Raw genomic sequence first — 25,277 nt, forward strand, 5'->3', positions numbered from 1 at the left:
AAAGAAAATCTTGATTAGAGAAGAGGTAATATGTGAGATCTCAGGCAAAAGGAAAGGGCAAAAGAGATATATCATAGGTAGACTTAATATGACATTGTCACTGTTGGAACATGTATAGTGGGAGAGAAAGAACTCGTAAAACTCAGTGACGGTTAGATTGCTAGTGCCAGGAACAGAAATAGAGAAGTGTGAAGGAAGTAATTAGAGGGAATCAGTGATGAATTTAGTTTGAGACATGTTGGAGACATCTTAGACAAAGATGTTCAATGAGGAGATGGAAATGCAGATCTGGCACTTAGGAGAGGTAATAAGGGTTAAAAAAGAAAAACTTGTCCAATAGGTGAATAAAAGTGCAAAGAGGAAACCACTAAAAGAGACATAACAGTCAGAGAAATATGGTTTCTCTTTTCAACAAATACATTAAAAATACAGCAAGTTTAGACTTACCGAGAGGCAGTGATGATCTTGGAATCTTCATGCAGTAGAGAAATGAAGCTTTGAGTAGGAAGAGCAACTGAAAACATTTTACCTCCTTTGAATCATTCTTTCAAAGTGCTGCTTCATTGTTTTCTTTGAAATATTATGGATTCCTAGGGCATCAGATTTTACTGCACTAGCAGAATAAGAAGCTAGTATTATTCTAACCTTACGTTACATAGGTAGAAATGGGTGATCTTAAAAGTTTCCACCTCTGTTCTTGGCTGATCCGTAAAAACTAATTGAAAGCCACATGATTATGCTGAGATGTTTATGGGTAGCTTGCTTGCTTTACTAACCTTTCAGCTTATCTTTTTATGGTAAATAAAATAGATGATGGCTGAATTACATTACTCATAAAAATATCCACAAAAATTTTCTTGGAGAATAAATTAAAAAAAAAACATGAAAAGGTGTTATGATTTGAATAATTATTAAAAGCAGAGGAAGTTGGTTACAGCTTGGCTCTTTGCCATGTGAGGAACCAATATTCACTTATAGACTCATGACAACTTTTGATTTGAGGACTAATAAGTAGGCTCTAAAATCATTCCTGTTTAGGTAAAGATTCAGTATGTCATACTTTCTTTTTTCTCCTCTCTTGTGGCTCGCAAGTCACTGAATTTTAACTTAAGCAGTTTCTTTTTTTCAAATGTTCATGTCTTTTGCTTAATAACTTTTTTTTAATTGTTCCTTTTAATTCCACTTACAAGCCATGGAAACAATGGCAATCATACATAGTAAACAAAAGAGACTATCTACTGATATTCCAGGATCAAGGAAAGGGAGAAAATGTACATATTGAAGAGAAATTAAAATATCCTAGAGAACAGTGCCTTCAACTTCTGTGAAATGCTTCAATATGTCTATGTGTTCAGAATATCGACAAGTTTAGATCTATTTACTTATTTCACATTCTTTTAATTATTTTAATGGCACTGTTATTTTCTACTCTTTATCAGGCCCCTTATAAGCTGAGCCAATGGAAAAAAACATTTTTCAAATTCCACCTAACTGACTCAATTTGAACTTTTGGAACATTACCATTTTATAAACTTCAGAGTTGTTTTTGTTTTATCGTTTCCTAAAAATGGCCCTTTTGTTCATCCCTTCCCGGGAAAAACCTATCTGTTAAGTCTATTAGTTAAGAGAACAAGGCTATGATTATTAGTAAACAAATCGTAAGATCTCTGTAGCCTAAAATACAACATAAATGTATTTCTTGTTGGTATTCTATGTCCATTATGGGCAAGTAGAAAGTGTTGGTCCATATTAGCATCAGTAAAAGACCCGGACCGTAGAGCCTGCAGGTCACCATGGCACCAGGGGAGGGAGATAGAGAAATGGAGAACTGTAAACTTCTCTTAAAGGCTTCCACTCTGAAGTGACAAACATATTTTTATTTACATTTCCATTGATAAAAGCAAGTCACATGGCTATACCAAACTTTAAGGAGGTGGGGAAATGCTTGGAAGGATTAGAACTGGAACATTAGTGAGCAAGCAGCCTAATAATCCTGACAGGTGTTTTTCAGTTTTTTTGAATTTTAGCTGTAATTCCGGGATTACCAGACTATCCTAAAAAGTACATCCTGAGACATTATGGCAAATACTACCATATGTAGTATATCTAGCAACTGTAGTAACACAGAGCACATTGATTAAAAGCTAGAATTCTGGAGCCGGACTATATGACTTTGAATATTGGCTTCATCAGTTACTTGCTGTGTGGTGTTTTACAGATTACTTAAGCCGTATGTCAGTTTTCTCATCTCCATGCGTAGATAATAATGGTACATATTAATAGGAAAGGGTTAAACAAGATAATGCAGTTAATGTTAGGAAATTATAAATTTGTGAAATTATTGTAAAAATACGTGGAATACAAACAATAGATATCCAGAAATGGGTCTTTTTGTTAAGCAGGTTTTCTAGGCTTATACCATAAGGGTATTTAATCATTTTGTGTGAAGGTCTTTTAAAAATTGATTACGTTTTTCTTTTCTTAAGTATTTTCTTAAATTTACCTTAATACCATGAAAATAATTTAAATTTTTATTGAGAAGTAATATAGTGTCGTGGTTAAAACCATGGACTTTGGTGCCAGAGTGCTTAGGTTCAAGTGCTATATGATTATTAGCCATTGTTGTTTTTATTATCATTGATCCAAGTTTGTAGTTCTGAAGATAATTTATTATACAAGGCTGTAAATATTGCTGTGCTCAAGTACTTCATTTTGCTAAATGGCCCCAGAATGCCATGTATATTTGAATTTTTATATACAGTTTTTCTGTTTTTCCCTCTTGTCCGTAGCTGTCACTTCTCATTTCTTCTGTACCAGCAGCAATTTTCCTCTCCTCTAATGATGTGTTTCTAATCTGTGGTCTTGGAAACCAACAACTGAATTTATTTGAAGTGTGTTTTGTTAAAAATGAATTCCAAACAAATGCCCAAAGGGTTGTCTTCCTACTAACATTTATTGCGTGGACTTTGTAACATTTCTTTTGACTGTGAAGAAACTTGTTTTGCTTGATTGTACTCTTTGCTATGTTCAAAGAGGTTGCATTTAGTACATAAATGATTTCCTGATAAGTGATTATTAGAATGGTCATTTTTGTATTTGTTAGCGCATTTTTCACTTGTATGGAAAATTAAATCATTAACTCCTAACACAATAAACTGAACTTCTCAATTGAGTTATTCAGTGATATATTTAATATCTCTGATCTTCAGCCACTATGATTATATAGAAGTTATAGTGAGGAAGCCTTATAGCAGGCATAGATTTTAAAGGGATCTAGAGTAGTAACTTTCAAACATCTTTTACCCCAATCTATAAGTAAGATATACTTTACATTGCAACTCAATACTCACATATGTATGTGATGTATATATGTATGTGTTTATATCCATATGTGTATATTAATATACATATTTTATTTATGATATAATACACTTTGTTTAATACTTGTAATTTTAAAAAATCTTCACAAGGCAGTATTTACCATTTCTGTGTGCAGTGCATTATATTTTCTATCCTCTTATTCTACTTATGACTTACTCATTGATTTTATGTCCTCCAATTGATTTGATGTTCAGTTGGGAATCATTGAACTAGGGGAAGTGGTTAGAGTTCTCTCCCTTCAAATCTTCAGAAATATCACTGTCTCTGCTGGATTTTTAATGTGTTGAGCAGTAGATAATCTAAATTATTCTAGGTTATTCTTTGGCAAGTACTTGGAGTGATTCTATGCAATTGAAATTATTTTTGAAGTAGAAAAAACCTTCTGTAAATCAAATATTTAAAGAATTTGGGGTGCATTTTCTTCACTGTAGTCATGGAGAAGGAATTAAAGAGTGTACAGTGGAACATGAGTGGTCAGTTTGCTTTTTTCATTACAAATAAATTCATTGTTTAGTATATGTTCAGTTTGACAGATGACCGAATTAAAGAAGTACCCACTTTATGTGTAGAAATTACTTATTTTTAAAAAGATGCAAAAATGCGAAAGCACTTTTACAGGGCTATACATGTGGTAGAACTTTTCGGAAGTGATTTCTTAGGGATGCTGTTTCAACTGAAAATGCTATCAGATTTTAAGTAGGTTTTCTTTATTATTATTTGGGAACCCCATAACTGAAAAATCTTTTTATACTTAATAATAGATTATTTTAACTAGAGTACAATGAATCATGAATCTTTCAGGCTCTAATAAAGCTGGGCTGTATGAACATTTAATCCTCTTCTCTTGTATCCTGAAACATTTAACTAGTACATTGCGACTCCTGCTGTTGTGAGAATTGCGGAATAAATGAAAAAGTGTTTACAATTGAGAAAGGTTTTGTCATGTGAATAACTATTAAAGAGCAGAGGAGAAGTTGTGTTATATAGCTCAGCTCTTTTGCCATGTGAGGCTCTGAGTGAACTGTAATGCAATTGAACCAAAAATTATTTTAATATTGTTTTATCATCTAAAGCATTTCATTTAGGAATTTTGATTTTGGCTTTTCCTTTGATATCAGGGACACATAAAGGGATTAATAAGGAATTTTAGAAATCAATATTTAAAATTTTCTTTCTTTACTTCTCCTGAAATTGATTTGTTTGAATAGTTTTGATCTTTTCGTAGGCATAAAGAAGGCATTCTCTCTCAAAATGTTTCAAAAATTTTATTTTGGTCCATGGAAAATCTTATATCTAAATATTCCTTTGCTCTTCTTTTCTTAAATCCACCAAATTTATTCATTTCTTATTTCAGTTTTTGATGTGTTATTTTGCTAAGGTTTTATAAGGATCCTAAACTTATCTCTTAATTCAGTATCATTTATAAATCTTTTCAGTTCTGTTCATCCTTGTGCTTAACACATAGTTTCTTATGCCTAGTAACTTTATGTTACCATCTGGGAGACCTATCATAGCCAATGGTTTCAGTAAATACGATTATGTGCAACTTGAATTGGACCTAGAGAGTTTGGCTTTACTTATCTAGTTGTTAGTTTGTTCAGGTTTTTTTTATGATCTCGAGTTAACTTTTTAAAAGTGTTTAAAGATCTTTTGGCTCATCCTAGAGTAAAGATCATTAAAAAAATATTCCCTTGTTATAAGTCCTTAAGCCGTTTGACCTTGATGTGTCTCAAGAGTGCTTCCTTATGTCAGAATATCCTGGGTTGGGGTATGGCAAGGAAATTCCTTGTCATAGTGTATTCTTCATTTCCCTGGAGATTGCACTGATAATGTTTCAAAAGTAACTTGAAAAACTAAATTTTCTTAGCTTTTTTCTGATGCACCAAGCAAATAATGTTTTTGCACTTAGTTTCTTTGTTTTGGATGTTTCATAAGCTGAGTATTGTTTGATGTGCTTGGGGGTGATACTAGCACAGAAGCAAGCATAAATACACAACTGAAGCGTATTCTTAGGAAGAGCCTAGTTCATCACGACATTGGTTTGTGCATAAAGCTTAACATCACATGATGACAGAGACAGTGTATTACAGAGTGCCTAGTTAATAATTTTATTAAAAAGCTACCAGATTTTGGGTCCTGCCTGGTGGCGCAGTAGTTAAGTTTGAGCACTCTGCTTCAGAGGCCAGGGGTTCACCGGTTCAGATCCCGGGTGCAGACATGGCACCTCTTGGCAAGCCATGCTGTGGCAGGCGTCCCACATATAAAGTAGAAGGAGATGGGCACAGGTGTTAGCTCAGGGCCAGTCTTCCTCAGCAAAACGAGGAGGATTGGCAAAGGATGTTAGCTCAGGGCTAATCTTCCTCCAAAAAAAAAAAAAAGCTGCCACATTTCACTGGTGAACTCTTTTGGACAATTTTGAGTTTGCTTATGCTGGGTTTTTTTTTTACCTTTGTGGATGATATTTATATGTATTTTAAATTGAGTAATGTTCTGGGTTTTCATGTCGGCTTTTCAATTTTTAACTTGATTTTCCAAGGAATTTAAACTCAAGGGAATAAACCTTATAAAATATACAGGTCTTATCCTACATATGTGAATTTTTGCATTTGTTAAAATAAAAATAGAATAAGCACAGCTAACATAACAGTTAGGCAAATTAGGTAGCTCCCTGTAAATTGTAGGCAATCAGCACTTTCCAGAGTTTCTCTGCTCTTTTGTAAGTCTTCTCCGTTTATTTGGAGACTGTAGGAATTCAATGGTTAGAACATCAGTTTTCAAACTTTTGGTGTCAAGGTCCCTTTACACTCTTAAAATTATTGAGGACCCCCAAAGAGCTTTTGTTTATGGGGGGGTTGTATCTATGGATGTTTATTATATTCAAAATTAAAACTGAGAAAAATTTTAAATATTTATTCATTTTTAAATAACAAACCTGCTACATGTTAACAAATTTTTTTATGAAAAATAACTTTTCTAAAATAAAACAAAAATTAGTGAGAGGAGTGGCATAGTTTTACAATTGCAAAACTCTTTAAAGTCAGGTTTAATAGAAAACAGCTGGCTCTCATATGTCCCTCAACAAATCTCCATGTCTGTCATATATGTCATGTCATGTAACCTCTTAAAGAACGAGAGTTTAAAAAAGGAAAATACTGTATTAGTATTGTTATAGAAAGGATATGACTTTTTGAATCCTCTTTAGGGGTCTTCAGACCATACTCTGATAATCAGTGAATTAGAGCATTTCCTTAAAGATTTTAATTGATATTAAATGCGAACACTCCTTGTAATAATAATACACGAGGAGTCTCAAATTAGCAGCTTAAATCCAGCTAGAAGACATGTTTGGCTTTGCCAAGGTATGTTTTCTTAATTTTATATTTGGATTTCGATGCACAACGCAAACCCTCCCATTCTCCTAGGATAATCTTTATTTTTTCTTATACTTAGACATTTAGTTATATTTCTTGCCTTGCCCTTTGGACAGTTGAGTGTTCAGCCAACCATGTCTTAGTGAGAGTCATTCTTAACAGTTGCTTTGATGCCTTGTGAAGTGGGTGGGGAATGTGTGACATGGTGTAGGAGGATGGAGGTGGGAGACCCTGAGCACAGAGTGACAGCAGCGTAGAGTAAATTCTGGATAATTAACCAATACTAGACTTTTAATGCTGCCTAGCAATCACACTACATTTTCTTTGTCTGGTCTTTCCCGTACTCACCTAGGTGAGAAATTTCATTCCTCTACCTTCTCACAAATCCAACACCTCATCTTCATCCTTATTCTCAGTTCATTGTTGTTTTGCTTCCTATTTCACTGAGAAAGTAGACGCAGTCAGAAGAGAACTTCCATGAGTTCCTATTGCCATGCTTACCCTCCTGTCTGCGTCTGTGTCTGTACTTTGCTTCTCTCCCGTTATTATGGATGAACTTGCCCCTACTCTTACCATAGGCCAACACTCCCTCCCCATCTCATTCCCTGTCACCTACTCAAGTTCTTGCTCCAACAGTTCTCCTCTCTGTCCCACATCATTAATTTTTCCCTCTGTAGTAGAATATTTCCATTGATATACATATATGCTATTATTTCTTCAATCCTAATAAAGATTATTCTTAACTCTCACTTTACTCTTTTACCTTTCGTCTATCATACCATTTCTTTTCTTCTCATTATTGCAAAATGCCCCCAAAAGAGTTGTCTTCATTTCATGTCTTCAATTTCTCTCTTCCTTTTTGTATGCATTCATTTCCTTTCCTATCTGCCTTCTGCTCGTGCCCTCTCTCTCTCCTCCTCTCAATTTCTTTCTCTCTCTCACTTCTCTCCCTCACTGTTTTACGCTCTTTTTAATCTTTTCCAATCAGGCTTTCATACTCCTCTCCTGTCCCCACACCCCATCACACTACTCTTGTCAAGTTCCAGTGACCTCTACATTCCTAAATCCCAGTGGTCAATTCCCAGCACTCATATTACTCAACTTGTGAACAGCATTTATTACAATTCTCTCCTCCTTTAACTTTTTTCATTGATTTTCCAGGATGCAGTACTCTTCTGGTTTTCCTAAGTACCCAGTCCTTCTCAGTCTCCTTTTCTGCTTCCACTTCATCTCCCCAGTCTCTAAGCATTAGGATACCCCCCAGGGCTAAGTCCTCACACTTTTTCTTTGTCACACTTACTCCCTCGGTGACTTCATCCATTCCATTTAAATACTGTATCTATAATGATGACTCCCTGATATAAATAGAAAGATAGATAATTTCAGCCTCTTCTCTGATTTCCTTACTCCAAACTTTACTACTTGGGTGCCTTATTAGTATCTGAGATTTAACATGTTCAAAATTAAGCTCCTGAGCCTCCCCACCCCTCCACACCCTCCCTGAACCCACTATTTTCACAATCTTTTCCATCTCCATAAATGGTGACTTCCTCTTTCTAGTTAACTGGCCCAAACTGAGGAAGTTATCCTTGACTCTTCTCTTTCCCTCCTACCCTACATCCAATCTGTCAGGTCAGTCAGCGCCATCTTCAAAATATAGATGCTACCACTGTGGTCCCAGCCACCATCGTCTCTTTCCTGGTTTAATACAGTAGCATCCTGACTACCTTTGTGCTTCTGCCCTTGTGCCCCAGTCTCTTCGTAACATAACACAACAGACTGATCTTATTCAAATTAAATCATGTCATGACTCTGCTCACAACTCTCCAATGACTTCCCATCTCAGAGGAAGAACCAATGGCCTACATACAAGAGTTTGTATGTTCTCTCCTGGCTCCTGAATTCTGTAACTATAACTTCTCGTACTGTCTCTTTTATTCTTTCTGCTGAAGGCACATTGGCTTCTTTGCTGTTCCTTGAACCCAATGGGAATACTCCTACCTCAGGACTTTAGCACTTCCTGTTCCTTCTGCCTAGAATGTCCTTTCCTAGTTTTTTTTGCATAGTTCATTCCCTCATCTTTTTCAGGCTTTGCTCCCAGTTTATCCTACTTAAATTTCAGCCCTTGGCTTGTGATGCTCTTTTTCTCCTTATCCTTTTATTTTTCTACATAGCACTTAATCACCACATAATATGCCTTTCATATAATTATCTTGTTTATTTGTCTTCAGCACTCACCCAACTGTTACCACCACGCCAGGACAAAGACTAGAAGCTCCCTGAAAATGTAAAGTTGTATCAGTTTTATTTACTCCTATATTCCCAGTGCCAACAACAATGCCTGGCGCATTGTAGATTCACAGTAAATATTTGGTGGGTGTTTAGATGGATTAGTGTATGAAAGGAACACATGAGAGGAATGAACATCAAAAGACCTGAGCTTGAGTTGTCTTCTTTCCTTTCATTCTTTATTAGCTGAGTAACATTAAGCAAGTCAGTTGATCTTTATGAAGCCTTTTGTCTTGCTTGGAAAATTGGGGAATAAAATAGGACCTATCTCATAGGATTGATGTGCAAATCAGGTGAGAGAATTAATAGGTACTTATTTCATAACTAGAAAGCCTTATACAATGTTATTAATAAGGAGGAAGAAAAGGAAGGGGAAGGCTTGAGGGGCTAATGGTTGCTGAATGAAAAAGACGAGGAGCACAGAAAAAAGTCTTGCCTTGCAATTTTGACTACAGGTTTCCCTCACTATCTGAAAGTAAAGCATTCCCATGAAAGCTTTCATAAGCCAAAATTGCATAAAACAAAGAAGCAATTAGCATTAATCTATATGGAAAAATTTTTTGAGTGTTCCCAGACCCCAAAAAGTAACCTACCAAATCATACCAAATTATAAATAAAGCCTAAAGTAACGCTAACATATAGTAAAAGCAGGAACGATATGATAAATACACAGCCTACAGAAGGTAGAAATAACGTGCACACCACGTAGTTTCACTTACCTGAACCAGGAAGGCAGCGAGCACACTGGAAGGCTGAGAGGCGGTGGTGATGACGTGCGGTAGGCTAGGTTGTCGGAGGTTGGGGTGGTGGGAGCTGCAGGGGACTGGGGTGTAGGAGAGAGAGGAAGAGGGTCGTCTGCCAACATCTCATCACCTTCTGAGTCCACCAGGGCAGGCCGGTCACTAACGTCTACTCTTTCTTCCATGTCTGCCTGCCTCACGTGGAAGGTGGAGGTTCGCCGTCTGCTGTGGCTGCTGTGGAAGGCCTGAAATAGGACAGTGTGCTTCACTGCTTAGCCTCTGTAACAGCTCGTTGCAAAACAAATGCTGAACGTTATTTGTGCTTTTTGCCTTTTTTCAGAAAAGTGAAAATCCTCTTCAGATTTCTTTCTGTTAGCAAAAACAAGTACTAATGGCAGGTCTTTCATAAAAGTGAAGTGGCATAAAGCGAACTTTTGAATAGTGGGGCGTATCTTGCATTCCTAGGTCTGGTTATAGGGGATTTGTTTTAAACATTGAAGTAGCACTTTAATTTCACTTACATTATATGGTATAGATTTCTTTAGTAAATTCAAGGCAGGAGTCTTCTAATACAGTGATACTCAAAATGTGGTCCACAGACCAATGCACATTCATAGACTGTTAACTGGTCTGTAATAGGTAAATCCAGAAATTGAGAATGGCATTTAAGCACTTATAGCAAATAAAATTATGTCTGCTGAATATAATAATACAAATTTTTAAGTTCTATTTTGCATATCTTTTGTCTAATTTCATTTTTATTGTACTTTACGAAAGTATTGGTCTTTGACACATTAGGAGAAAAAATTAAAACCTGTTCCTCCACTACAGATAGTTTGAAAAGCACTATTCAGATCAATGAAATGACAGGCTTGATCCTAGTTTAGCATATTGTTCTTTTAAAGTATTTAAAGGCCATATAATATTGAATCGAGCATCACAAATTACCCTGCCTTGGGATACTTCCTTAGTTCATTTATAAACAGCAATGAGAATATTTCCTAAAAAATGAGGAATTACTAGTGTTACCTAGAGATTTTACCAAGCTTTCCAATAATTATAATAGCTAAAGATCAAACTCATAATAAATATTCATAAAGTGCTTAACTTGTATTAGGCACTTTAACATATAATTTATGATTCTGTGTGCAAGTTAACTAAAAAAGTTAATTAGCCCAGACATCCTTCTTAAAGTTGCCCTATAATCACCAGAACCACATTGGTCATTGATCCATACATGGCACTGAATACTACTTGTATGAAAGTTGAGCCGTAATTTAAATCTTGATTCAAATCCTTATCTGTATAAATTTTGATTCTTTGAAATTTGAAGGTCATGAGTCTATGCTAATTTGCATGGCTGGTTTGTGCTAAAACTAGTTTTATTGGTTACGGCAGAAAATTTAGGATTTCTAGATTCGGTAGCACATTGTCATGCCTTCTTCACAATTCACCGTGAATCGTTTCAAAAAGGATCCAAATTTTAGTCAGAGTAATGTTAGACTATATTCTCTTCACTGGAAGATAAATTAGAGTTTCTGAGGTGTTCTAAACTGATAAAAATGTTTTTGCATTCTGTGAGTAGACCCAGAATGGTTTTAATGGCACCTGATTCATCTTGATCTAGATTATATTAGGTAATCTGGGTTTCAGGACATTTTCTAAGGCTGTAGAAAGATTTTATCAGCGTGTAGGGAGTCAGACCAGGTCAAGAGTTAAGTGATAAATGTTTGATTTCTTCCGGTTGAGACAAGTCTGATTTCCCTTATTGTTGGAGACCGCCAGAGCAGATACTGTTGGACCCTAAACTTTGATCACTTAAAAATTAAAGGTTATTTCCTTTGACCATTCTGTCATTTGTCCTTAAAACAAAATTGAAAAAGTTAAGTTCTGAACACCTTTGAAATTCCTCTATAATGTTAAATTTACTTTTTTCATGATGTATCAATATAACTTAATTTTTAACTTAGCAAAAGCTTCATAAAATGAAGAAATCAAGCTTGTCTTTATTTTGTGAAGAGTAATATTTTGTAGATGGCCTTTTCTGGCTTGTTTATTAAGAACTATTTGGAAATGGTCAGAATAATGACGTTTTCCAACTAGGAGGTGTTTCCTGTCTTCTTAAAAACTAGATTGGCTTTATGATGGTTTCTTTAAGAAACTTAAAGTAGATTTTTTTTAATAACTTCATTTGGCCTGTTTATTACAAAACTGTTATGGAATTTCGCACATCTGTTTCAGTATGCAGCTCCTCAGACTACTGCACTGTTTCTCAATTTTAATAGGCCTCATTTATCCTATAAATAAACCTACATTTTCTTACCTGATCAAGTGAGCAAACAATGGGGGTCAGATGTGGCAAACACTTTAACAAAAAGCACATGTCTAGCCGTCAGGGTGAGGTAGAGTCATATCAAGATTGCTTGAAGTTATTAATGGCAGTAAAATTTATGCTTCCTCCTGTTTTCCCAATTAAATCAAGAAGCCTTTTTTCTTAGGATTCTTCTGTCAACAGCTGGTTCCAATACTCTATGTGTGAATATTGCCTGGGGTATCTCCATTTCTAGATGGTAAAAGCCAACCAAAGCACATTAGTCAATGATGTGGACCTGTAGGCTAGAAAGCAGTCATTGTTGAGGGCTTTATTTTGGTCCTTATCATTTGTACTGCAAGTATGCATATTTTGTAGAGTATATTATAAATAAGTTGTTGTCGTAGGCTCTGGCTGTAATAAAAGAATACTACAGAGAAGGTAATAAAATAATTGAAAATATTTGAAAAATAAGCTATGTGGCAAAATGTACAGTTATACATACTAAAAAGGATGAAAATATATCAAAAGTGTTGAATTTTAGAGTACTTATTTAGTGAATACCTCTTAATGTGACAGAGCTAGTAAGTTTAATGGTAGATTTACAATTTCCTTTCGTTATAGTTTTTAAATTAAATAATTGGACACCAAAATCGTTTATCCACGAACCATTGTATTACAAAACTGTTGTTATACTTGTTTTTATACTGATCATTGTAATCTATAAATTCTGTCTTTTTTTTCCCCTCAACTCATGGTTAAAAACTTTCAGTTTTTATCTCTTCATCTCGAATCTTTGCTAGAGTTGTCTGTGAATAAATCTGTTATAAAACAGAAGACTGTCCTGTATAGTTGCAATCTTAAAAATTGGTCTCTCCAAATCAAGTTTTAACTAAGGCTGTCCAGTCTTACTGGATATGTATCTGCAGTTTGTGCTCTAATAAGTTAAACGTAAAATTATATGGAAACATGTACAAAATATGTTCTAATATGCCTTCAATATATTTTTAGTATATTTCAATATAGTCAATATATATGTTCAGTAATTGTTGCAGTTACCTTTTAAGTGGTGGTTTTGCCTATGGCATTTTCACCGTATTGATAGAGCTTTAGGGGCTCTAACTCTATAGTAAACTGAAAGACACTTGCAATTTTTGAAGTACGCTGTATTAACGTAGACTGTCTAGGGGTAATATATCACCTTAATGCTGCTCTATTCTAATATAAGGCTGCTTATATTCCCACTTCTCTTATCTTTTCATGGAGCCTTTGTGACTTCAAAGGGAGTTTTCTACTTTGAATGAAGGCATGAAGTGTAGAGGGAATGAGAATCTGGCTAATAATGTGGCTCATAATTTGTGTTCTCACTCTGTTTTTACAAAGTGTTGGGCTGGGTCTACTGCAGAAGTGGAAATTTGGCTTTAAGTTCTGGTGTTCAGAACTCATATTTCTGTTTGACTGAACTGTGAATGGAAAATCCCAAGTGTCTTACAAAATTAGTAGCTAAATGGTGTTTTTACTAATCACTTCAGAGATAAAAAACTGAAGACATTTTAAAATTCAAAACCCATCAGCACATGTTTGCCCTTTAATTGGCAGAAAATCGATTGTGAGAGCAGCCCAGAGAGCGGATTTTTTTCTCCTTCAGCTGCTGCAGCTGAACCACAGCTGCAAATTTCTTTAAAAAGAAAAAAAAAAAAAACTCTTGAATGTACTTTATAAGTGCAATAATTCCCACAAAATCAGTTACTGGAGTTAATGACCAGTTTGTTAAGGCATTAACTGCCCTCAGCTGGCAATGACCAGTTTTTTGGGTATGGCTGCACAACTGCTAAGATAATTCAGTAACACTTTCAAATAATGATCCAGCTAATTAACAGTGAATTCCTGTGGAAATCCTATCGAAGTACTTGTGACTTCTGTATTTATAGCCAGTGAGTTCATCATGATTCATGTTTATTACCATAAATACCAAAGGAATCATAATGACTAGGCCATTTTTTTTCCACCCTGGTCTTATTACTTGAACAGATTTGACTAATCCACCTCTAGTCATTAAGGACCTAGTTCTCAAAATATTCAGTCTTTTCACTGCTCTGCTCAAAATTCACAGAGCCTTTGGTCCTATGCCAGCATACTGACTATTGGCAGCCTGTTTTTACTTGGGATGCCATTAGGGAATAATTGATGTCTGTGAGTCATAAAGGAGCCCTTTTGAAATGCCTGCTATTTGTAGGATGTGGAGGAATCATAGCTGGTTAGCTGGAGTTTATGGTCTTAGTTATGAATTCTTATGAGAAAATCCTACTCTCCAACCCTGAATTCATTTAGGACATACAAGATTGTTTTGGGAGTTTTTTGAGGTTTATTTTTTTAAGAACTCAGATATCTTTTCTTCCAATGAATGAAGAAGACTATGAGCTTATAATAAAGGGTATAAGCTCTTAATTTTACTTGGACCATTTAATCTCTCTTAGTGGCTGTTTATTGCTGTGTGATCTGAAAATTAGCCTTTAAGTAATAATAAATGTTGGCTGCCAGAAAGCCTCTACTTTCTGTGTGCAGCTGTGTTTGAAGAGATGAATTCAGGTTATTTCCAGACTTCTTCCCACTGCAGTATTCACTTTTGTTCTAAAATACTTTGTCCTTTTGTTGTAGCTGTCAGATATCTGCTAGATGTCATAAAGTTATAGGCTACATTTTTATCAAGCAATTAATCATTTATGAAATTTATGATTCAATGAATAAGATACCTGTGGTTTATATACTGTAGTCTTCATTCATATATTGCAGTTCTTTAGAGGAGGAAGGAAATATGTGATTTATAACAATAAGATCTGGATTAGAATCATCAAGGTAACATATGGATAACAAGACCATTTATAAAATATTTACATCTTTTTCCTGAATAAAAGGGCAAATGTCAGTTTATATCTTTTTTTATTCCCTAAATAAATACAAAAAGGAAAGAAAATCTATCTTAGAGATATTTGTATATCAATTGATTGAATTCTAGGGAACCTATATCCAGACAAAATCTAGAAGACATATCAGCAATTTGGGTTATATAGACTCTGAGTACAATATTGTAGTCCCTTAGATCTGTCATTACCTCTTTATACACTTTCCTCAAGGAAAAAAAATATCTCTGGTATAGTGCCAGTCTTATTCCAGTTTCTTTTTGTTCAGTTGTGCTCAGCCCAAACAACGAGGGGGAAACACCTCTAGGTTTTATTTGCCTGGGACATGCTGCTTAAAGATAAATGAAGTGATGTAGTTAATTTTGAGGTTTGTCTTCAATGTTCTCAGACTTCTCTCTCTGTCTCCTTTCATCTTCTTGATACCCATCACTTTCATGACCATTTCCCCACTCTAGGAGTGAAATTCAGTTCCATTACAGACAAGAAAGCATGAAAGAAGGAAGAGAAATTCACAGTGTGTTTGTGGTGGTAGTGGAGGAGTATGTACTGATGACAATAATGTATATTTTGATTATTTTCTTTTCTCAAGTTTTATTTTCATTAAGGAATTTAGAATCCTGTGAGAATGAGAGATTGAGGAAGGTTTCTTATCAGATACGGGTCATTGAGTGGAGCCTTGCAGTATGAGGTGGCTCTCCTAGGCCCATACTTTGGGAATAGTAGAGCTCTATAGGAAAGTGATTAGGTAGAAGGACAAGTGGCTCAGCCACAGGCGCTGAATATTCCTCTGAACCCTGTTTGGCTCATCTCAGAGAAATCTTGGCTGTCTCTCAAGCCAACTTTACCTATAACTACAGTCTAATCTTGAAGATAGAAAAACAGAAAGACAGCAGATATATTAAGGGCACATGATGGTACTGTTGGTAAAACAGAAAAATGTTACTGTCAACATAATAATGATAGTAAGAAATGATATTTCTCATGATATTGATTTGGTTTATGAATGTATCAGATTCAGTACCAATTTCTTTTCCAGGATTCTCTCACATAACCACCCTTTGAGTTAGGTACAGTCGTTAGCCTAATTTCACAGATGAAGAAACTGAAACACAGAGTGTAACACTCACAAAGCCATGTAACTAGTAAGTACCAGAGCCACAAACTGACCCCAAGCAGTCTGCCTCCAAATGTTGTACCGCCTCTATTTACCATTGTACTCACCTTACAAGCTTCTAGCACCTTGTTTTTCTCATGAAAACAAACGCTGCTTGATAGCAGTTCTTGTCCAATTTAGTGAGAGGGAGTTTCTGAACTGCTATAGCTGTAGTTCCCAAAACTGCTTGGAGGATAATGCATTTTGTCGCAGTCAAGAACTTCCTTCATCTGTTGTAACCTACTCTATCCGGGCACAGGTCCTCTGATGAATAACTGTCTTTCTGCATTTTATCCTCTTTCTTCCCTTCTACCATCTTCTTAGCTTCTTCCCCAAGACTCCCAATTCTCTAGAGCTCTTCTAACCACGTCTCCTTCTTGTACTGTGCTACCAAAGAATGATGATAATAACTTATCTTTATTTGGCATTATTGATTTCACTCTTTCTGCTGTCTCCTAGAAGGCTTAGTAGAAAGTACATGCACAGGTTCTTTAGTGAGACACAGGTTTGACTCTCAGATTCACAGATGAGTCTCCTTTTGAAGGATTTATTACATTAATGAATGTCATTCCCTCATCTCCAAATCAAAGATACTACCTACCTCTTCAGTTGTTCTAAGGGCTAAATTAGAAAATGTATGCTTAACATGCAATAGGAACAATATTACTGTTTGCTTAACCTTTTCTTTTCTCCTTCTCTCAAAGAATTATTATTATAAAAAGATAGGATGCCTACCAATCTTTTGGGATAGGTTTGTATCCCTAGGGCTTCTGTTTCCTTCAGTCCTTTAGCTTCCAGCACATTTTTGGGCATAATAATCATTTTAAGTAAAGATTATGGGAAATGGGGGACATGTTCAGAGATTTTTTAAGAGAGGATCGCAGATAGAGAAGAATTTGGCAGGTATGGGAGAACTGCAAGCAGCTTTCCCCTTTGGCCATGAATATGAAGAGAGAAGGAGAAAGAAAGCACACCAGAGCAGAATGAGGACTGGCTGCAGAATGAATCATCCTACTGTTTGAAACTAGATATTTATTTTTGCTGTATAAAAAAGTTAATATAAATTATTGCTGTATGTGAGATCTGTTTCTTACATATGTTGTTCATCTGAGTATTCTCGACCCCAACATTTTGTTCTTGGGATCAGAGGAATCTAAATAGAGAAAAAATCATAGATTTTAATAAGTCACATTTTTACCCTGTTGAAGGTATTCATTTATACTTATTCTAGTATAAAACATACTTGCCATAGGAAAACAAACCTTTGCACAGATTTTCATTATATGTAGATTAAAAATGAAAAATTCTAACTTTATTCTCCAAGGAAGAAGGTATCCCTTAGGGTTAGTCAGATTATACTTCATGGTATTCAGCTTTTTTCCAGGGACTGAGACATTTTAAAATCTTTTCAAGTAGAGTCCTACAGCAAAGTCCTATTCTGAAGGCAAGTTTCTGTTTCTCTGCTATTCCAGTTTCTTTCTACATGTTGTTCAGCTGTGGGTATGTTCTAGTCCTACTTAACTTTTACAAAACATTATTTGAGGATGTTTTCTCTATGTAATGGATTCACTGAAAAGTAGGAGTCCAAGTCACACAACTTACTAAATGGTATAAGAACAAAGAGAAATCAATCACCATATAAAAGACTCTTCAACATCAAAGTAAATCATCAAACATATTAAAATTCCATGTGGAGCTAAGACTTTAGTAGGAAACTATTCTATCTTTGAGAAGAGTCTGTCTTATTGCTGGTGTCGATAAAGGATTCTAAAGAACAATGTTCTAAGGTGGTGCATAATTTATGTAAGGTGAGAGGAAAGAAAGATTTGCCTTTAAGAGACGTGTACTCTATAAAAAGGATAACAAGGTCGGTCTTCTAGAGCTAATGATAGATATCTACATCTATATACACATATAAATAGCTTCCAAAGGATAACTCAGGATAAAAGGTATGTGATGTGACAGAATAGAAAGTCTGGAGAAGAGCCCTAAAATTATAATTTCTAAAAAGAAAATTGAACTGAGTATTCTCGTTTTGTAAAAAACTGAGTTTTGTAAAAGTTAAGTAGGACTAGAACATACCCACAGCTGAACAACATGTAGAAAGAAACTGGAATAGCAGAGAAACAGAAACTTGCCTTCAGAATAGGACTTTGCTGTAGGACTCTACTTGAAAAGATTTTAAAATGTCTCAGTCCCTGGAAAAAAGCTGAATACCATGAAGTATAATCTGACTAACCCTAAGGGATACCTTCTTCCTTGGAGAATAAAGTTAGAATTTTTCATTTTTAATCTACATATAATGAAAATCTGTGCAAAGGTTTGTTTTCCTATGGCAAGTATGTTTTATACTAGAATAAGTATAAATGAATACCTTCAACAGGGTAAAAATGTGACTTATTAAAATCTATGATTTTTTCTCTATTTAGATTCCTCTGATCCCAAGAACAAAATGTTGGGGTCGAGAATACTCAGTTTGCCTCTACTTTTCTCTTTTCTGGAGTAACTTCACAATTTTTGTATTACATTTTCCTCCAAATAAATTTCTCACCCCCAAATACTTAGTATATGTACTATATTTCCTATAGCTAACTTGTGTTTCCGACTTACTAGTCTTTAAGGTTGGTAAATATTACTTTCTCCTATATTATTATGTCTTAACTTTTTCTCTAAGTCTATGGTCATTATCCTTAGAGTTCCTCTCTCTGATTCAGCTTCTCTCTTCTCCGTAGATTTAAAGTTTTTCAAATAGTAGAAGAGACCTGAAATTTACGTAAAATGATTTGACCTGGATTCTTTATTATGCAGATTTTCTGTAAATTATGATGTTATGGAGAAACAGACATAAAATATCAGATAAAATATTATTTCACATATAAAATGTAGTTCCTGCATATGTTGTATTCCCAGTAGTTCAGTTAGTGAACTCATAGATTTTTAGTTAAGATGAAATGTTTACTAGTATGTGTTCATCTGACAAACATAGAATAGATTTTATTGTTTTTGTTTTATCCCAAGGAGTCATTTTTACATTGATACGGAAAGCCATAGGAAATAGGCTTTAGCCAAGCAATTTTAAAAGATATAAAAGTCTGGATTTTTAAAAATTCTATTTTGAGGGGCTGGCCCCGTGGCCGAGTGGTTAAGTTCGCGCGCTCCGCTGCAAGCGGCCCAGTGTTTCGTTGGTTCGAATCCTGGGCGCGGACATGGCACTGCTCATCAAACCACGCTGAGGCAGCGTCCCACATGCCACAACTAGAAGGACCCACAACGAAGAATATACAACTATGTACTGGGGGGCTTTGGGGAGAAAAAGGAAAAAATAAAATCTTTAAGAAAAAAAAAATTCTATTTTGAAATATATTTTATTCTATCATGTGTCAGTGTATATTAGTCTTTTATACCTGATAATAGTATCTTTGGTAGTCTAGTGGTTAAGATTCAGCATTCTTACTGCCATGGCTAGGTTCCTTTCCCAGTCAGGGAACCACACCACTTGTCTGTCAGTTGTCGTACTGTAGTGGCTGCGTGTTACTGTGATGGTGAAAGCTATGCCACCAGTATTTCAAATGTAAGCAGAGTCACCCATGGTGGACAGATTTCAGCAGAGCTTCCAGACTAAGACAGACTAGGAAGAAGGACCTGGCTACTTGCTTCCCAAAAAACTGGCCTTGAAAACCTATGAATAGCAGCATAGCATTATCAGATATAGGCCAGAAGATGAGAGGATGGCGCAAAAAGACTGGGCAGGGTTCAGCTCTGCGGTACACAGGGTCACTAGGGGTCAGAATCAATTCCAGGGCACCAACAACAAAACAATAACGTCTTACTTACAGCTTACAATAACCACTTGTAATGACCACTTACAAGACTGTGTGGCAAGTGTTTATTTCTCCCTAAGCATTAGGTTCCTCATCTGAAACATAGGGATGATATTTATTTGATAGGTAGTTTTAAAGATTCGCTTTATTCTTCCTTGACACAAATATATTTTTATCTAACATAAAACCTCAGGAAAACAAGGAGCTAGAGATAGAAGGTTACTATATTTTTTTACTTACTTGTAAAAGATCCCTTGAAACTACTTAAAACACTTCTGTCTCAAATCTGAAGGTCTTGTAGAACAAGTAATCTCTGTCTTTTACTAAATGTGTTTATTCTTCAGTTTTAGCCTCTGATTTTTTTTATATATAACACTGCTCTTTTTTCCCCAGCTTTATTGACATCCAATTGACATACAACATTATGTAAGTTTAAGGTATACAATGTAATGACTTGATATATGTATATATTACAAAATGATTACCCAATAAGGTTAGTTAACCCATCCATCACTTCACATAGTTATTTCTTTTGTGTGTGGTGAAAACTTTTAAGATCTACTTAAACTTTTTAAGATTTAGCAACTTTCACATATACAGTACTGTGTTGTTAACCATAGTCACCATGCTGTTTAAGTATTAAAAATAAAATCAACCACCAGATATTTATTGAGAAACTTCCATGTGCTGTTCTAAGTCCTGTGAAAATACCAAAATTTGTCCTCTAAGAATTTCTAATCACTTTAAAAAGATATTCTTATATATGAAAAAATCTAGTGAGAATATAAAAACAGTATTTAAAAAAACGCTAAGTATTTTTGTGCTATGGTAGACAAAGGATAAAGGAATTTATCCTCCAAGTTAAAATATATTTGAAATCCTCTTGATAGATTATTTATCAACGAAATTCGTTTACCGTTTGATTTTTTTTTTAACTCCAGATATCTTCAAGGATTTCTCATAAGCCCAGAATTTTCTAAAAGGATATTATTTTTTGCATAAAATTTTTAAGCTAAACAACTTTTCTAGCTCTTGTTTTGTCAGTGTCTTTGAGATCATAAATAGATCCTTAAAATACGGTCTATCTGAAATCAGGTAGAAGGATTACATGATATGTTAAAGTCCCATTTTATTTTTCAGATCAATGATATATTATTCACTTTTCTTTTTTCAGTTTCAGGGTGTTTAAAACTAGAATAATCTGACTTCAGAAGACCTGAGACAATCCTTAGACTATGCTTAGTTTATAGCCTTTAGCACTTTATAGTCATGTTTTTGTGTGTCTGTGTTTTTCTTTTTGGTGAGGAAGATTGTCACTGAGCTAACATCTGTGCCAATCTTCCTGTTTTGTATGTGGGATGCCGCCACAGCATGGCTCTATGAGCAGTGTGTATGTCTGCACCCGGAATCTGAACCCACAAACTCCAGGCCACTGAAGTGGAGCATGCAAACTTAACTACTGCGGCACTGGGCTGGCCCCCCATGTATTTTTTCTAGTGATACAAATACTATTCTACGTCTTTCATCATTTAGATTATTTTTGCAGTTTCTGATTCATAGGAGTTAAATATATTTTTTTGTTTACTATTTCTTATACATCATCACTGTTAATGAACTGTGTTAGTGACATATTTTGATAAACTGTCAATATGTCAGTTAAGAGTGGGGAGGGGATTGACCCAGTCTATTTTATAGTGGGCTACTGAAAATGATTAATTCTTAGATTTGTGGTTAATTTTTTTCAAAAACATACCTTGCAAAATACATATTATCTCTTGGAAATTAGTGATATTTCTGTGCTCGAAACTTTGAAATTGAAATAGGGAGCTCGAAATAGTTTTTAAATTAGGGTTATAGAAGGATTTCATTCAGTAGTTTAAAAGTTTTAATGCAGTAATTTCAGTGTGTTATACCAAAGAAATTAGTAATATATATATTTGATATATCACCATATCCGTGATTTCTTATTTCCAGGCAATGAAAACTACAAACAAATAGCAATGTGTGTTCTTTACCACATAAGCATGGATGACCGCTTTAAATCAATGTTTGCATACACTGACTGCATACCACAGGTAAGTGGTTTAAGTGTTTTTTAAAAAGGCAAAAAATAGGTACTTTTCATTTTTTCTCTTGATTTGCTAGATATCCTTTTTCTCAAAAAATTCCCTCTTAAATATAATATAAATTTATTATAGAAAATCTGGAAAGTACAGAACAGTATAAAAATGAAAATAACTTTCTGTTATCCCAAACTCAGAGATAACCATTTAAATTTTGGTACCTTTTCTTCTACAAGTCAAAAAATAATATATTAGGATTTTATGCTATATGTAATTATATATTGCTTTATTTACTTAATAGATCATAAGTATTCCCCCATGTCATTGAACATTCTTCAAAAAATGTTTCTAATAGTTGTATTCTATTTCATAAATGAACCATAATTTAAATTTTGTTAAAATGTGTGTTTAGTTTTTTTCCAATATATCACATAAAAACAGTATGTAAGCAAATGAAATAATGCGGAATAGCTATCATAGTATATAAATGCTTTTCAACATCTGTGATTTTTTTCTTTAGTTTAAATTCCTACAAGTATTACTAGGTCGAAAGGTATGAACACTTGTGTATTTGACACATTTCACTTTTAACAACACTGGATAGTATCATTTCTCTAAAAATGGAGTGTCTGTATTTGTTTTTATTTGCATTTCCATAAATATTGGTGAGGTTGAACATTTTTTAATATGTTTATTATTCATATTATAAGTTATTCATTCATGTCCCTTGCCAGGTTTTTCATTGGCATGTTAATATTTTTAGGATTAATAAGTAAGATCTATATATATAATAACTATTTTAACTCTGTCATATTACAAACATTTCCCAACTTTGTCGTTTGCCTTTTGTTTTATTTATGGTTGATGGTTTTAAATGCTTTGCATTCTCTGATGAGAAAATGCTTCATTGAAATTCTTTTATTTTTCTAGCACTATTCTCAAGAAAGATTTTTGCTAGGATTCAGTTGCTTGATATATTTCATATGTTAGGTACATTTGTCTTGAAGGAGTTAGTGATTTTATTTTTTTGACGTGGACCAGTGACATTATAAGAGTAGAGATTATAATATGATTTTACTTTTAGGGAATTTACATTCATAGAATCACTATTGTGCTGTTACTCTTTACTAAACTGAGCTCCACTAAGTTGAATATCTGATGATTGGTACACTGGTTGGTCTGATCTTTAATATTACATCATTTTTTTTAATAAAATGGTTTTCTAAAATAGAAAAAGCAAAATTGCAGGATGTATAATATACAATAAAAATAATACACCTTTAAAAACACTTTTAGAGGAATATAAATAGTAAGTGATACTTATTAAAGTAATTCCTCTTAAGACTCGTACTAGCAATTCCTTGTTAGCCTAATATGTTATTAAATGTATATTACTTGAAAAATAATTAATATGTAGTAAAAAATAGGGTGTAATTTCTCTTTTTATTCTTAGTGACCATCCTTCTATTCATCTCAAATTAATAATGCAGTTCTAAAATTGAATTTGCTGTTCCAGAATTTTAACACTTTATGCAGTTAAAAAACTGGTAAACTCTCAAGGATAATTTCTTAGCCTTTTATATCAGGGGATAATCCAATTATGCTTGTTTACAGGAAATAGACATCCTTCAAAGGATGTACAGCATATCTTATCTAACAAGGCAGGGCTTCTCTTATAGAGATAACACGTCAGACTGTAGTCAATGCGAAGTGTAATCAAGCTCTTTGTCAAACAAGTTTTCAATAAAAGAGTAGCCATGTCAAAGGGAGATTACAGGTGATTTACTACAGTCTCACTCCATATGTTACAAGGGTTTCTGCTTTGCAGTTTCAAAGGGTATTCCTTTTCTAATCCGATTTAGTGTCAGAACGTCATTGACTAGAGGATATGAATGGGAAAGCAGCCAAAAAATAATATTCTTGTGTAGGTTGACTATTTTTGTCCAGATTAGATTTTAAATAGAATAACATTAAATAAAGAGAAATAAAGGTAAACTGCAAAGGAGTGGAAAACCTATTTTGTTGAATTTTCAAATTGGAGTTATCCTTCCCTTTTAGAATATATAACCTCAAACATAAAATATGACAGTTTATTTTAAATAAAGAATCAGAAATAAGAGCCTGTTTAGATTGCTTTTGAGACATTATTATTGCACTTGAAAACTGTGTGTATAGAAAATTCACCCATACCTTTTCAAGAACAGTGTTCATGCCTGTTTTCTTGCCAGAGAATTTTCTAACATCAAACATTTCTGCAGTCAGGTTTTCAGAACATTTTATGATCTGTGTTCTGTAAATACATCTTCCAAAGCTCATTCAGTGGTCAACATTGTTGGGGTTTCTTAAAATTTTTCTTTTTAAAAGTTCAACCCTTATATGAATAGGGAGGTTATGTTACCAAATTATGTCGTAAACATCCTGAAGCTTTTCAGTATGAGGCCATATTTTGAGAAATCAAATGATACCCTAGAATATATTTGTTTCTAAAGTACCATCCAACCTCTAACTTGTACTTTATAGGGCTCAATTTTGACACATTTAGGGAAAGGTTGACGTGGTTTGATTGCCACCCAGTGCCAAGTTCACTATAAAAAAAAAAATCGTGAAAAGCAAATCTGGGATTAAATTGAAATTTCCAAGCTTTCTTCAGAAATTAAAAAGATCCTCCTTTCAGAGGTATTGACTACTTGAAGTAGTGTTGATAATACTAGTAAAGCTTTAAACTCTTTTGTGACAGCAGCTGATTCAGCTACTCATTAAGTAAAGCCATATCTGGAGTTTGCAATGTCTTAGAGTTAATGTAATACTCTGTTCACTTTGAAATTATGAACAGTAATTTTTGTTGAGTAAAGCTCAAGTATTGCAAATGAATTTTTCAAATTAGAAGCCAAAAATAACTTTGAAAGTAGGAAAGCAGTAGTTTATTAGTCATTCATATTCGTTTCAGTGATCAAAAAGAATATGGAGTATGGTCATATTCTTTAGTTACATTAGCTGTATATGTAAAGGAGCTTTATAAACTGTAAAACACTATGCAAAAGTAAAGTACTATTAGTAAAATATCAAATCTTTCTCTTACTTTGGACCCATTTGTAGTCCAATTTAAATGCTGCCTTTCTTATATGTGTTTTATAGGATAAACCTATAATAAGATTACAGTTCACTGTTGTAAATTATTTAACACTCAGAGTAGGTGATTATATATTCAAGATGCCTTATAATCTCTC

The 25,277-nt window shown here is 34.3% G+C and overlaps 1 protein-coding gene across 2 annotated transcripts in view; it reads left to right on the forward strand.

Annotated features, from left to right (window-relative positions):
• Window positions 1-25,277, forward strand: part of KIFAP3 (kinesin associated protein 3) — a 150,837-nt gene that overhangs the window by 57,893 nt on the left and 67,667 nt on the right. For both annotated transcript variants that reach the window (XM_070497616.1, XM_014845164.3), the window contains exon 11: window positions 21,962-22,062. In XM_070497616.1, the coding sequence (XP_070353717.1) occupies window positions 21,962-22,062 (101 nt within the window). The remainder of the gene's footprint in view (window positions 1-21,961; window positions 22,063-25,277) is intronic.

The sequence above is a fragment of the Equus asinus genome, chromosome 25 (assembly GCF_041296235.1).
Source record: "Equus asinus isolate D_3611 breed Donkey chromosome 25, EquAss-T2T_v2, whole genome shotgun sequence".
Classification (NCBI taxonomy): domain Eukaryota; kingdom Metazoa; phylum Chordata; class Mammalia; order Perissodactyla; family Equidae; genus Equus; species Equus asinus.